This window comes from Chiloscyllium plagiosum, chromosome 29 (genome assembly GCF_004010195.1).
Source record: "Chiloscyllium plagiosum isolate BGI_BamShark_2017 chromosome 29, ASM401019v2, whole genome shotgun sequence".
Lineage (NCBI taxonomy): Eukaryota > Metazoa > Chordata > Chondrichthyes > Orectolobiformes > Hemiscylliidae > Chiloscyllium > Chiloscyllium plagiosum.
The window spans coordinates 48,160,429-48,176,457 of NC_057738.1; the positions used below are offsets into that span (position 1 = coordinate 48,160,429).

Sequence of the window (16,029 nt, forward strand, 5' to 3'; positions counted from 1 at the left end):
TGGAGGATTTGAGCTACAGGGAGAGGCTGAACAGGCTGGGACTGTTTTCCCTGGAGCATTGGAGGCTGAGGGGTGACCTTATAGAGGTTTACAAAATTATGAGGGGCATGGATAGGATAAATAGACAAAGTCTTTTTCCTGCGGTCGGGGTGTCCAGAACTAGAGGGCATAGGTTTAGGGTGAGAGGGAAAGATATAACAGAGACCTAAGGGGCAACATTTTCACACAGAGGGCAGTACGTGTATGGAATGAGCTGCCAGAGGATGTGGTGGAAGCTGGTATAATTGCAACATTTAAGAGGCATTTGGATGGGTATATGAATAGGAAGGGTTTGGAGGGATATGGGCTGGGTGCTGGCAGGTGGGACTAGATTGGGTTGGGATATCTGGTCGGTATGGACGGATTGGACCGAACGGTCTGTTTCCATGCAATACATTTCTATGACTGTATGACTCTATGATTTGCTATATAATAGTCCTTTATTATCTGCACTGTCCAAATCTCTCAAGAATGGGAGTATCTTAATTTTCACCTCCAAACAAAATAGACTCTGTTTCTTCAGTCTATCTCTGCAACTTGAAATTCCTCATTCTGTAACAATTGTTCAAGAATATTGTCTGCACATTGTATTCGCATTCATTCCAGAACTGGACACCATATTGTGTTGATGCTGAACGAATGTCCACATTAATTCAACCGAACCTCCTTGATTTCATAACCTATGCCCTGTAAATAAAGCCCAGGATGCTGTATGGTTTATTAACCGCTCTGTCAGTCAGACCTGCCATCTTCAGGTGATTTATCCACGTAATCACCCAGGACTTTTTACTCTTGCACCCTTTTTAGAATTATGCCCTTTCTTTTATATTGTCTTTGCATTTTCATCCGGCTTACGTGATTTGCTTCACACTTTTCTGCATTAAATTTAACCTCTTACTTGCTCAACGATTCTACTGACTTGTTCATGCACCTTTGAAGTTCTCCACTATTCTCCTCCCAATGCTTCCAAGTTACATATCATGTGTAAATTTGAAGGTGAATTAATCACCTGGACCAGATGGACTATACCACAGGGTTTTAAGGGAGATAGTGGAGGCATTAGTGGTGATCTTTCAGGAATCACTAGAATCAGGGAGGCTCCCAAGGAACTGGAAAATCGCTAACATGACACCTCTGTTTAAAGAGGGAGTAGGGCAAAAGTTGTAAATTACAGATCAATTAGCCTAACCTCAGTGATGGGTAAGGTCCTGGAATCCATTGTGAAGGATGAGATTTCTGAATACTTGCAAGTATATGGTAAAATAGGGCAAAATCAAAATGATTTCATTAAGGGGAGGTCATGACTGACAAGTCTGCTAGAATTCTTTGAGGAAGAAATGAGCAGGTTAGACCAAGGAGAGGCAATGGATGTTTTCTACCTGGATTTAAAGAAGGCTTTTGACAAGGTGATGTATAGGAGGTTCCTGAGTAAGATAAGGGCCCATGGTGTCAGAGGCAAGGTGCTAGCATGGATAGAAGCCTGGCTGTCTGGTAGAAAGCAGAGAGTGGGGATGAAAGGGTCTTTCTCAGGGTGGCAGCCTGTGGAACACAAGTGGTGTTCCAAAAGGCTCAGTGTTGGGATCACATCTTTTCACTTTATACATAAACAATCTAGATGAAGGAACCAAAGGTGAAGATATGGACCCCTTCAAAGGGGCGTCTTGGTTCAAGATCGGTTAAAAGAATCACTAGGAGTACGGTCTGTTTAAAGCAAGGTTACCAGTTTAATAAATTAAGGCAGTCTGGCGCAGTTTTGTCCAACAACACAGGGGTTAAAAGCTTATGTGTTCCGTGGACAAATGGCGCAATTAGATTTGAAAATTACACATTATTTATATTTTTTTTTAAGAGACAGCACAGCCTTAATTACAAGAAAAGACCAATCAATGTAATAAAATGAAATGATTTACAGCAGGTTAATCCAATGACATTTCCTGGGAAAGGGTTCTTACTTACAAGTCCAATCAACTGTAATGTGGTGACATGATTGACAGCAGACTAATCCAATGATATTTCCTGAGAAACAAATTGTTTGATGCACAAAATCATCCCATGCTTGCTAGTTCAAGGTTAGTTCGAATACCAAATCACTGTCTTCTGATTCATATTATGAAAACTCCATTGTTTTCTCTTATCTCTAAATGCAAGTAACTCAGCAAAGCATCAGTTCAAGTTCAGTGTCAAAAGAAACTAGAGCCATTTTGTTATGTTATTTTAAATTGAAGTGCCATTTTGTGGTTAATAAAAATCTACATATACTTATTGCTTCCGACAACAGTCTTAATTCAAATTTTAGATCCTCAAGGGCATTTTGGCTAATTCTGCAGATGATACAAAGTTAGGTAGAGGGACAGGTAGCATTGAGGAGGCGGGGAGGCTGCAGAAGGGTTTCCGCAGGTTAGGAGAGTAGGCAAAGAAGTGGTGGATGGATAACAATGTGGGAAAATGTAAGGTCATGCACTTGGTCGGAAGAATAGAGGCATGATGAGAGAAATTCTCTAATGGGAGAAAATTCAAAATCTGAAGTGTAAAGAGATTTGGGATTTCTAGTCCAGGATTCTCAAAGTAAACATGCAGGTTGAGTCAGTAGTTATGAAGGCATTTACTTTGAGAGAACTTGAATAAAAAAGCATGGATTTACTTCTGAGGCTCTAAAAGGCTCTGGTCAGACCACATTTGGAGTATTGTGTGCAGTTTTGGGCCCAATATCTCAGGAATGTTATACTGGCCCTGGAGTGTGTTCAGAGGAGGTTCACGAGAATGGTCCCAAGAATGAAAAGCTTAACATATGAGGAACGTTTGAGGTCTCTAGGTCTATACTCAGTGGAGTTTAGAAGGATGAGGGGGGATCTATTTTAAACATACAGAATACTGAATGGCCTGGAGAGGGTAGATGATGGGAAGGTGCCTTCATTGGGAGGACAGATCCGAGGGCATAGCCTTAGAATAAAGGGAAAACCTTTAGAATGATGATAAGGAGAAACTTCTTTGGCCAGAGAGTGGTGAATCTATGGAAGTCATTGCCACAGAAGGCTGTGGAGGCCAGGTCATTGAGTATCTTAAGACTGAGTCATAGAGATGTACAGCATGGAAACAGACCCTTCGGTCCAATCCGTCCATGCCGACCAGATATCCCAACCCAAACTAGTCCCACCTGCCAGCAGCCAGCCCATATTCCTCCAAATCCTTCCTATTCATATACCCATCCAAATGCCTCTTAAATGTTGCAATTGTACCAGCTTCCACCACATCCTCTGGCAGCTCATTCCATACACGTACCACCCTCTGTGTGAAAATGTTGCCCCTTAGGTCTCTTTTATATCTTTCCCCTCTCACCCTAAACCTATGCCCTCTACTTCTGGACTGCCCGACCCCAGGGAAAAGACTTTGCCTATTTACCCTATCCATGCCCCTCATAATTTTGTAAACCTCTATAAGGTCACCCTCAGCCTCCGACGCTCCAGGGAAAACAGCCCCAGCCTATTCGGCCTCTCCCTGTAGCTCAGATCCTCCAACCCTGGCAACATCCTTGTAAATCTTTTCTGAACCCTTTCAAATTTCACAACATCTTTCTGATAGGAAGGAGACCAGAATTGCACCCAATATTCCAACAGTGGCCTAGCCAATGTCCTGTACAGCTGCAACATGACCTCCCAACTCCTGTACTCAATACTCTGACCAATAAAGGAAAGCATACCAAACACCTTCTTCACTATCCTATCTACCTGCGACTCCACTTTCAAGGAGCTATGAACCTGCACTCCAAGGTCTCTTTGTTCAGCAACACTCCCTAGGACCTTACCATTAAGTGTATAAGTCCTGCTAAGATTTGCTTTCCCAAAATGCAGCACCTCGCATTTATCTGAATTAAACTCCATCTGCCACTTCTCAGCCCATTGGCTCATCTGGTCCAGATCCTGTTGTAATCTCAGGTAACCCCCTTCGCTGTCCATTACACCGGTTCTTGAGTATCAAGGGAATCAAGAGCTAAGGGGAGAATGTGGGAGAATGGAGTTGAGAAACGTATCAGCCATGATTGAATGGAGGAGTAGACTCGATGGGCTGAATAGCCTAATTTCTGCTGCTGTGTCTTATGGTCTTAAGGGATATGACGTTCAACAAAAAATGGAAGTTAAAAGTGAAAGTGGAGAGGTAGCGCTGTTAATCATGGATCGCATTTTCAAGAGATTAGCATGTGGAATTGATTTGGGTTGAGTTGAGGAATAATAGGAGAAATAAAACACTAATGGGAGTGGTTTACAGCACCCCCCTCCCCCATAACTGTAATGTAGGACAAAGTATACAAAAAATATTGAGTACTTATGATGAAGGGATTCTAATAATTATGGATGCCTTTAATCTACATGTGAACTGAGAAAATCAGATTGACAGTAGTAGTTTTTAATAGAATACTGTCAACATAGCTTCTGAAGCAGCTCATTGTAGAACTAACAGGTTCTATTAGACTTGATATTGAATAATGTGACAGGATTAATTAATGACCTCTCAGTTAAGGCAATCCTAGTCAGTAGTGACCACAATATGATTCAATTTTACATCTAATTTCAAAGGGAGAAGACTGGGACAATAACCAATATATTAAACCTAACTAAGGACAACAGTGTTGGTATTAAAGCTGATCTAGTTGATCTGAACCAGCATACTAGGTTGGGGATAGGTGAATAAAAACTTAGTTGCAGATAATTATGGGGATATCTCAGAATACTCAGAATAGGTATATTCTCACTGAAAATAAAAATTCTAAAGGGAAGACCCAAGATTCATGGTAATTGTAGTGATTGTAACAATGTCAATCGGCTGAACCATGTACAATATGAGTTCCCTGATTGGGGCTATTAATCTGGTCCAATCTAGGAGCCCTGATGCAGATAAAAAGGGGAGTATCAGATATACTGACTGACACTCTAAAGAGGCAGTACAAAAGTCAAGGAATTCCGGCCTCTGTGGAGTTATTTCAGTAATCAATAAAGTTAGGCAAAATGTCAAACTTAAGCAAAATGTGAATAACTACACAAAGATGAGAGGCAGATCAGATGATTAGTAGTGTTTAAAAAATATAAAGAAGAAATTAGATTATGAACGGATCCAGGTATTTAGAAAGGAAATGAGGGAGTAAAGTAAGTGTTGGTCCTCTGGAGAGAAAGAATGGGGAGCTAATATAGAAAATATAGTAATGGTGTCTGAAGTGAACAAATATTTTGCTTCGCCATCACTGTGGAGGATACACAAATTATTGTAGTAATTTTGTTAGAAAATAGTGACCACAAGAAGATCTTTTATTTTCTACAATTGGTGTTTCTGTATGAGACATTTCCGGACTGGAGAGGTTACAATGTATTAACTTTTCATACAAATTTTACAATAAATATGTTATCCTTTCAAGTATTCTTCACAAAATAAATTAAATATATAATGAATGCAATAATGATAAAATAATTAAATTTTCTGTGGCTTAAGCTATAAAAAGATGAATATGATGAACTAGCCCACTTCAGGTTTGATCTGACACCAACTGTGGAACAACTGAGAATGGAAGAGAAGAGAAAGAAAAGAAGCCCAAAGGTCACTTTAAATCAGCAGCCTCCACTAGGTAACCCCAAGAAATCTTCAGTGCCAACCAGTAAGAGTGCAACATTCACCTCTGCTTTACCTCAGCCTCCTTCACCAAAACTTAGATCAAAGTTGAAAAGGTTGGTATCAAACGAGTTCATATAATTTCCAATTCCATTGACATTTCCATTGTAAAGTAATGTTTCTGTCTATAATCTAGTACTGATTGATTATTTTAGATATTATTTGCTGATCTGTCACCAGGAATGAGTCTTTACAGTACAAGCAATTAAGCTTGATGTAGTGACCTATTTTATGAAGAAACTCCATTGATGATGGGTATTTTAGCATTATCTTTAATGAAATAGACAATCATGGAACCCTTAAGCCTGTTCTGCGATTCATTTTGATTATGGCTGATCATTGAACTCAATACCCTAATTCCACCTTTAGCCACAAAATCTGTATCTACCTCCATCTTGAAGACACATAATGTATTGGCCTCAGCCACTTTCTGTAGCAGTGAATTCTACAGGCTCACAACAGTCAGAGTGAAGAAATTTCTCCTCCTCTCAGTCATAGAGTCATGGAGATATACAGCACGGAAACAGACCCGTTGGTCCAATTCATCCATGCCGACCAGATATCCTAAATAAATCTAGACCCATTTGCCAGCATTTGACCCATATCCCTCTAAACCATTCCTATTCATATACCCATCCAGATGCCTTTTAAATATTGTATTTGCACCAGCTTCCACCACTTGCTCTGTCCATACATGCACCACCCTCTGCGTGAAAAGTTGCCCCTCTGGTTTTGGACTCCCCCAACCCAGGGAAAAGACTTTGTCTATTTATCCAATCCATGCCCCTCCCGATTTTATAAACCTCTATAAGGTCACCCCTCAGCCTCCGAAGCTCCAGGGAAAACAGCCCCAACCTATTCGGCCTCCCCCCTATAGCTCAAACCCTCCAACCCTGATCAACGTCCTTGTAAATCTTTTCTGAACCCTTTGAAGTTTCACAACATTCTTCCTATAGCAGGGAGACCAGAATTGTATGAAATATTCCAACAGTGGCCTAACCAATGTCCTGTATAGCTCCAACATGACCTCTCAACTCCTCTACTCAATGCACTGAAACTGTCAGCAAAGGCAGCAGCTATGCAGGTTACTGCTGAGTCAGACAGCAGTGTATGTTTCTTTCTCTGTTTGAATCACTGCCCATGTGGTCATTGCCCTTTGTCTGTCTTCGTCCTTTTTTTAAAGTGCCGTTGTTTTGATCTTTTTTAGCCCCAAAGTTTCAAAACAATGCAACAGCTTATAAAACTGTAATGACTGCTCCTAGAATTCAATGAAATCAGTGCCAACACTGTCCTAAAAGGTTTACCCCCTATCTTTAAACTGTGTCCCCTGGTTCTGGTCTCTCCCACCATCTGGAATGTCCTTCCTGCATCTAGTCCTGCTAGAATTTTATAGGTTATTTTGAGATTCCCCCACTCTACTAAATTCTGGTAAATACAATCTGAACTGACTCAGTCTCCTCATACAATCAGTCGTGGTATCCAGGAATCAATTTCGTAAATCTTCGCTGCATTCCCTCTATAGCAGGAACATCTTTTCTCAGATAAGGTTACCAAAACTGCATACAACATTTCAGGTGTGGCTATACCCTTTGTAACTGCAGCAAGTTTCTGTACTCAGATATTTCACTATGAAGACCAGCATACAGTTTGCCTTCATTACTGCTGGCTGCACCCGCATGATTACTTTGAGAGACTGGTGCATAAGGACATCAGGTCTTGTTGCACACTCCCCTCTTTCAATTTACAGCTATTCAAATAATAATCTCCCTTCCTACTTTTGCAACCAACATGGATAACCTTACTTTTATCCACAACACACTGCATCTGACATTCTTTTGCCTACTCAGCCTGTCACAAACAACTACACTGAAACATTCTAAGAATTTTTTTTAAAAAGCCAATATCATTTCATGAGCATGAAATAGTTGATATTATGAGTAAAATGATCTTTTAAAATTTACAATTAATTTTTTTAAATTTCCATTTGAGCCGAACAAATAAAGATAAAGTGAAACCACCGCAGCAAACTGGAAAGATGACAAAACCAGCTCCAATTCAACATTCATTCCTGACGGATGTTTCTGATGTGAGAGAGATGGAGTGTGGCTTGTTGAATTTGCTGAATGATTTCCACTCTGGGAAGTTACAGGCATTTGGTGAGTTCTTTGAATGAAGGAAATGTGACATCCAAATGTAATAAGTAATGTAGTCAATTCACATGATTATTAAAATACATATGCGGATGGTGAAAGTAACATTGTGAATATCTTGAAACCTGGCAACTGAAATATTGTGGCTTAACTTGCATTAGGAAGTCTGCAATGATTTTTCACCAGTACTGCACTGACATTGTGAACAGCACTTTCTTTCATGAACATGAAGCCTATGTTTCCCAACTTGGCAATATTTTCTGCAGGTCTGTCACATTGTTGAAGGAGCATGAGATGCTAACTAATCATTGGGCTGTCTGGACATTTTTAAAGTAAATAGATACGTGCCCCAATTTTTCATTCCAGTTTTAACCCAGATCCTCTCGATTATTATTTGCACTTAGTACTACCATAGCCTCGATAACAATGTCTGTCTCTTTTCCTTATCTTTGCCGCTGCTCATACGTTGTTCATACTTTTGCTAGTTTTAGACTCAGGGTTTCTTTAACATCTTGTTTACTGTCTTCCTCTCTATCCCCCCCCCCCCCCCACCTTCTATAAAATGTAAATTTGATCACTAATCATGTGTACTTGCACACTTATTAACTTGCTTTCCTCCAATACCTTCAATTTTCAATCCTGGTTTCGTTATTTCGTTCCCTATTGTTTGAGCAGACTTGATTGGCCAAGTAACCTCCTCCTTCTATTCCTACTGATTCCGATTTTTTTCTAAGGTCTTGCTCCCTGTGTCTCCCAGTCAATTTTGGTCTGATGTGCTCCTGCCTGATATATGTATTTTTTCCCTGTACAAGATTGATGGTGAATTGCTCAGCTTGACTCTGTGATTCTCTCCTGAAACATTCTATCCCCCTGAAACTTTTAAAACAGAATTAATAACATTTTTTAATTGAGCTTTTTGGTCACCTCTCTTCATTTTCCCACTGTGTTTGACAACTCATCCTTTTATGTTTTCTCTTCCATGTACCCTGAAACATTTTCTACATTAAAACCTTGTGTAACTGCAAATTATTGACACCTTTTCTTTCTGTCACAGTTTTTCTAAGTTTTCTGTGCCTCCTCTCTTGAAATCAGTAAAGACTTGATACAGGTTTTCCCAGGCACCAGAGCTTCGTGTGCCTTATCCAAGAGACTGCTATTCAAAATTGTCCTTGGACCTGATGGGTACTGTGAGTACTGCAGATGCTGGAAATCAGAGTCGAGATTAGAGTGGTGCTAGAAAAGCACAGCAGGTCAGGCAGCATCCGGGGAGCAGGAAAATCGACGTTTTGGGCAAAAGCTCTTCATGGGCTTTTGCCCGAAACGTTGTTTTTCCTGCTCCTTGGATGCTGCCTGATCTGCTCTGCTTTTCCAGCACCATTTCTAATCTAGACTTGGATCAGATGGACCAATGGACTGAGGAGTGGCAGATAGAGTTTAATTTAGATAAATGTAAAGTGCTGCATTTTGGAAAGGCAAATCAGGGTAGGACTTATACACTTAATGGTAAAGTTCTGGGGAGTTTGCTGAACAAAGTGATCTTGGAGTGCGGGTTCAGAGTTACTTGAAAGTGGAGTCGCAGGTTGATAGGATAGTGAAGAAGGCATTTGGTATGCTTGCCTTTATTGGTCAGAACATTGAGTATAGGAGTTGCAGCTGTACATTGATTTGGCCACTTTTGGAATATTGTGTGCAATTCTGTCCTCCCTGCTATTGGAAGGATTTTGTAAAACTTGAAAGGATGTTGCCAGGATTGGAGGATCTGAGCTAGAGGAAGAGGCTGAACAGACTGAGGCTATTTTACCTGGAGCATCGGAGGCTGGAGGAATGACCTTATAGAGGTTGATAAAATCATAAGGGATACGGATAGGGTAAATAGACAAGGTCTTTCTCCCAGGGTGGGGGAGTCCAAAACCAGAGGGCATAAGTTTAGGGTGAGAGGTGAAAACTTTAAAAGGGACCTAAGGGGCAACCTTTTCATGCAGAGGGTGGTGCGTATACGTAATGAGCTGCCAGAGGAAGTGATGGAGGGTGGTACAATTAGAACATTTAAAAGGCATCTGGATGGGTATATGAAATAGGAAGGGTTTAGAGGGCTATGGATCAAATGCTGGCAAATGGGATTAGATTTATTTAGGATATCTAGTTGGCATAGATGTGTTGGACTGAAGAGTCTGTTTTTATGTGGTACAGCTCTGTGACAGTGAGGACTGCCAAACTGTTTCCCTGTAGGCATCATGGATTGGATAATCCTGTCTCCATATGGGATTACTGGATTCTATTAAGACAAGAAAACTCGATGAGCATGTTTCTTTCCTCATTTCATAAAAGTGTTGAATCTATTTGTTGTATAACTGTTGTTTGGCTGTGAGGATCTTAACAATTGATGGACAATTGCTTTGGGGAACTATTTTTTGTCTTAAATTTATTTTAAAACAAATCAATTTTTTTCAAAAGTAATGTATGCTTTTTGTAAAAAAAAACAATATTCTGAAACATATGGGTAATATGTTTTATCCGTATAGTATTCTCTGAATGTGGCAGCACAAAGTATTTTAACCATCGTGTTTAGTGCTAATGAGCTCGGTAAATTGTGTTCCAGTTCAGAAGCAATTTGTTGCCATGGCAACTGGAAGTCAAAGTTGAAATAACTTTAACCATTTAACGGTTGTTACTGAAGTTTAACAAAGTTGAAGTTCATTGGTCTCAGAAGCAAATTTAATCAGGAGTATGAGCTGCTGCAGTTTAATGAATTTCTTTTTCTCAATTGTGAAAATGCTACATTTTCTTTAGGAAAAGAGTGCTCTTTTGAACAGATGGAGCATGTGAGAGAGATGCAAGAAAAAATGGCTCGTTTACATTTTAGCCTTGACAGTCATGTGGAAGAGCTATCTGCAGACAAGAAAAAAAATGCATCTGACAGGAATCTCGAACAGCTTCTGACAAATGTGAGTTTAAGAAAATTTTAATTGGTGTCTAATGAGAGGGTTTGTTGTGAAGTTCTTTGCAAATTGAAAACATTTAGACATAACGTTGAGATGATTAAAACATGTCAGAGAAATATTAGTTCAATTAGATTGACATGAAGTCAGTTTTAGATTCTAGAGAAAGAAACATACAACTTCAATTTTTGGGGCTTATGGTGCATGTCAGTGTCCTTATCTCTGAATTACAATGCCCTTATTCAAGTCCTGCCTGCTCCAATGTGTGTAATAACATTTCTGAATGGGTAGACTAGAAAATATTTACAATTTTATTCCCTGGCTTTATAACTTACCAAACCTTCAAAAATATGTGATATGAGCACTTTTGTTTTCCATTGAAATAGAACATCTCAGTTTTGTAACTAAAGTCAGAATCTTATCACTGATCTATCTTGTGCATAAAAAGCCATGAAACATGTGGTAACACTTGTACAATCAGAAAGAAGGTTTGATGTTCAAGGATTTGAACACAGTAATTTAGGCTGACACTGTATTGCAGGAATGATGGAGTATTGCACTTTCAGAAGTGCAATCTGCTGTCTGTTTAGAAGATGAGCAGGTCTGTTATCTCTGTTGTTCTAACCTACACTTATCACTTAATCAACATCAGCAAAGCACATTACCTTATTATTATTTTCCTGCTCTGTTTTCGTTTGTTAGAACATAGAACATAGAAGAATACAGCGCAGTACAGGCCCTTCGGCCCTCGATGTTGCGCCGATCCAAGCCCACCTAATCTACACTAGCCCACTATCCTCCATATGCCTATCCAATGCCCGCTTAAATGCCCATAATGAGGGAGAGTCCACCACTGCTACTGGCAGGGCATTCCATGAACTCACGACTCGCTGAATAAGTGTCATCGAGGTGACTCTGTTCCACAACCTGGGCTAGCCTACCCTTCACAGATCCAGCAAGACACAAGTGGAAGGAAGTCGTGCTGAGTCTCATATCATGGAGCCTGAAGCTGCTTTATTGCCTGCGTCTCACCCTGGAAACTGTGCCTCACCCCACTCCTATTCAATCCTGCCTCCCTACCCACATACTCTGAACATTTGGTCACCTCCATGTGGATGTCCATGCTAGGGCTGTGACTCAGGTAGGGGCTTCAGAATAGTGTTTTTCATTTTGGTTCATCCGCAAACTTGCTTACCCAACCTTCTAACCCCTCTTCCAGGTCATTTATAAAAATGACAAACAGCAATTGTCCCAAAACAGATCCTTGCGGAACACCGCTAGTGACGGCACTCCATGAAGAAACTTTGCCATCAACTACTACCCTCTGTCTTCTTCCATCCAGCCAATTCCTAATCCAAACCTCCAACTCACCCTCAATGCCATATCTCCGTATTTTCTGCAGTAGCCTACTATGGGGAACCTTATCAAACGCCTTACTAAAATCCATATATACCACATCTACCGCTTTGCCCTCATCAACCTCCTTCGTCACCTTTTCAAAGAATTCAATAAGGTTTGTGAGGCATGACTTGCCCTTCACAAAACCATGCTGACTATCCTTGATCACATTATTCCTATCCAGATGTTCATAAATCCTATCCCTTACAATTCTCTCTAAGACTTTGCCCACAACAGAAGTGAGACTCACCGGCCTATAGTTACTAGGGTTATCCCTACTCCCCTTTTTGAACAAGGGGACCACATTTGCTATCCTCCAGTCTTCTGGCACTACTCCTGTAGACAACGAGGACATAAAACTTAAGGCCAATGGCTCTGCAATCTCCTCCCTTGCTTCCCAGAGAATCCTAGGATAAATGCCATCAGGCCCAGGGGACTTATCTATTTTCACCCTTTCCAGAATTTCCAATACCTCTTCTCTACATACCTCAAAGCCATCCATTCTACTTAATTGTGACTCAGTATTCACATTGACAATAATGTCCTGTTCCTGATTGAATACTGACGAAAAGTATTCATTCAGTGTCTCCCCAATCTCTTCAGCCTCCACACGTAACTTCCCACTACTATCCTTGACTGGACCTATTCCTACCCTAGTCATTCTTTTATTCCTGTCATACCTATAGAAAGCCTTAGGGTTTTCCCTAATCCTACCAACTAAGGACTTTTCATGTCCCCTCCTTGCTGCTCTTAGCTCTCTCTTCAGGTCCTTCCTGGCTACCTTATAACTCTCAATCGCCCCAATTGAACCTTCACGCCTCATCTTTACATAGGCCGCCCTCTTCCATTTAACAAGGGATTCCAATTCCTTATTAAACCACGGCTCCCTCACACGACCCTTTCCTCCCTGCCTGACAGGTACATACTAATCAAGGACACTCGATAGTTGCTCCTTGAACAAGCTCCACATATCAATTACGCCCTTGCCTTGAAGATTACTTTACACATCAGTTGTAAACAATCATAGAATCAATTGATTAAATGATTTTTTTTATTATTAAGTTCACAATTTACTATAAGAACTCAGGTACCAAGCTTTACCTATCTAGCTGGACTACAGCGGAGTGATTGTTCTAAAATTCTGGATTAGTGGTGCTGGAAGAGCACAGCAATTCAGGCAGCATCCGAGGACAGACAAAATCGATGTTTCGGGCAAAAGCCCTGGGCTTTTGCCCGAAACGTCGATTTTGCCTGTCCTCGGATGCTGCCTGAATTGCTGTGCTCTTCCAGCACCACTAATCCAGAATCTGGTTTCCAGCATCTGCAGTCATTGTTTTTACCTGATTGTTCTAAAACACATGCCAATCCAACCTTTGACTTCTACATTCCATTCATTTAAAGATCACGAAGAACTGATGCAGAAAGGACCAGTTTAGATTTGGAGAAATATATATCTCCTCCTATAGTGGTTAGGATTCAGCACATTCATAACAAAGCCACAATTCATTTCCTGGTCAGTGAATAACTCTTTCAAGCTTTCCTGGTGGTCTCATGGATTGGGTTTGGCATGGTCACCGCTGTGATCTGGGTTTGATTCTTGGTCAAGGAATAACTTTCTTGAAAGGGCTATTGTGGCACCATGGTAGTATCCCTACTTCTGGGCCAATCCTAGATGCCCTGTGGGTGTATTAATAACAGCAAATTAATTAAATTAATTGAGTTGTTTAAAATTGTTTTAGAAGTGAATTGATAACTTTTGTGAAGTGTGGTCAAAATTCTCCATGACACATTAATTTGTTAATTTGGTATCGGTATCTAATGACATTTTATATTGTGGATCTAGATATGTTATCTGATTGTGTTAACCTTTATTATTTTTCACTATCTTACAGCTGGAAGAGCTTAGTACTTCAATGTATCCTTTTCAAATGATTCTTGTCACTAATTATTTACAGCACATTGACAAACTATTGCCTTTGCTGTTATGTTACAATCAGCTGGCTGTTCATTTGAGTTCCAGCACTTCCTGATTTTCAGTGGATAAAAGTTGACTTGAATGGAAGTGCAAATAGATCTGTGGGGAGTGGAAGGGGAGAGACATTAAAGGGCCTGCTGGAACGCAACTACGGTGTTATAGGAGAACTACCTGTATGAAGCTCTCTAGCCCAACATCTGAATCATTAATAAAGAAAGCAAATAGTTGAACTCTCAAAATCAACCTGTAAGACTCAATTCCTGATGAAGGGCTTATGTCCAAAACGTCGACTCTCCTGCTCCACAGTTGCTGCCTAACCTGCTGTGCTTTTCTAGTACCACCCTTTTCAACTCTGATTTTCCAGCATCTACAGTCCTCACTTTCTCTCAATTCTACTAACTGCTCATTATCCCTACTCTCTGCCTTATGCAGTTCAGCAAATTTGCCTCCGAGGTCAATGATTCATTCTTAATTCAATGACCTGCATCTGCTCGGTCAACACAGATCAACAAACATTTACTCTATCCACTACCGATGCTCAGTAGCAGCAGTGTGTACCTTCTATAAGATGCACTGCAGAAATTCACCAAATATTCTTAGACAGTACCTTCCAAACTGACAGCCATTTCCATCTAGAAGGACATGGGCAGCAGATACTTGGAACACCACCTTCTGCAAGTTCCCCTCCAAGTCACTCACCGTCCTGACTTGGAAATATATTGCCATTCCTTTACTGTTGCTGGTTCAGAATCCTGGAATTCCCTCCCTTAAGGGCATTGTGGGTCAACCCACAGCATGCGAACTGCAGTGGTTCAAGAAGGCAACTCACCATCACCTCTCAATGGCAACTAGGGACAGGCATCAAATGCCAAGACAGCAACACCCATGTTGCGCAAGTGAACTTTTTAAAAAAAAAAAAAATCATGAACCAACTAGAGATCTCATGATCTGTATGGCTCATTGTTGTAAAAAGCAGTATATTCACCTATTAAGCTATTTGGGGAACTTGCTTAAGGGACTTTTAAACTATGAATAGGGATATTAGATTTTTATATGTGAAGAAGAAATGATCCTTAGCAGAAATTCAGACAAAAGCTACACTTAGCAGAAAATCAAGAACTGCCAAAAAACCAAGAGCCGAAACCACATACTTTATAGAAACTGTGGTTAATGAGACTGGTGCGAATCTTGGATGAAGCGAAAATGAATTGCACTCCTCATACTTGTCATGTTTACACTGAAAGTGGGAAACAGACATTATACTAGCTGTTAATAGGGAGCATTGTCAATTCTATCTCCTTCTTTCATCTCTTTCTGTTCACTACAGTACAGTTGCACACTGGGTTAACTACCTTAGTGGTCATTACTCATGTCAGCCTTGATAGTCATTTTGAACATATTTTTGATTTGATTTATTATTATATGTATCTAGATACTGTGGAAAGTCATGTTTTGCGTGCTATACAGGCAGATCATACCATACAAAGTGCATAAGGTTAGCAGAACAGAGTGCAGAATACAGTGTTACAGCCGCAGAGAAGGTGCAGAGAGATCAGAATTAACATTTGAGGTCCATTCAAAAGTGTGATAACAGCGGGGAGGAAGCTGTTCTTGAATCTGTTTGTATGTGCATACAAACTTTTATATCTTCTGCTCAATGGAAGAGAATATAACCAAGCTGGAAGGGGTCTTTGGTTTTGTTGGTTGCTTTCCTGAGGCAATAGGAAGTATGCCATTCAATTGTAAAGGAAGGAATCACAACCGAATTCAAGTCATATCTTGTTCCCACTTGACTACATGCGAGAATATTGGACAATTTAATAGTGGCCGCAGTATTGCATGATTTTTGCAAAATTTTAATCTACTGGTGCTG

General features: G+C 40.4%; 1 protein-coding gene across 2 annotated transcripts in view; it reads left to right on the forward strand.

The window, feature by feature from the left end:
- ccdc28b (coiled-coil domain containing 28B) overlaps positions 1 to 15,710 on the forward strand; it is a 17,961-nt gene extending 2,251 nt beyond the window's left edge. Inside the window, exons 2-6 of one of the 2 annotated variants that reach the window (XM_043719672.1) lie at positions 5,546 to 5,750; positions 7,684 to 7,850; positions 10,635 to 10,789; positions 14,074 to 14,096; positions 15,245 to 15,710. In XM_043719672.1, the coding sequence (XP_043575607.1) occupies positions 5,590 to 5,750; positions 7,684 to 7,850; positions 10,635 to 10,789; positions 14,074 to 14,096; positions 15,245 to 15,314 (576 nt within the window). In that variant the 5' untranslated portion in view covers positions 5,546 to 5,589 and the 3' untranslated portion in view covers positions 15,315 to 15,710. Of the gene's footprint in view, positions 1 to 5,517; positions 5,751 to 7,683; positions 7,851 to 10,634; positions 10,790 to 14,073; positions 14,097 to 15,244 lie in introns of both variants that reach the window. The other variant, XM_043719671.1, reaches the window with a different exon arrangement.
- The last annotated feature ends 319 nt before the right edge of the window (positions 15,711 to 16,029 follow it).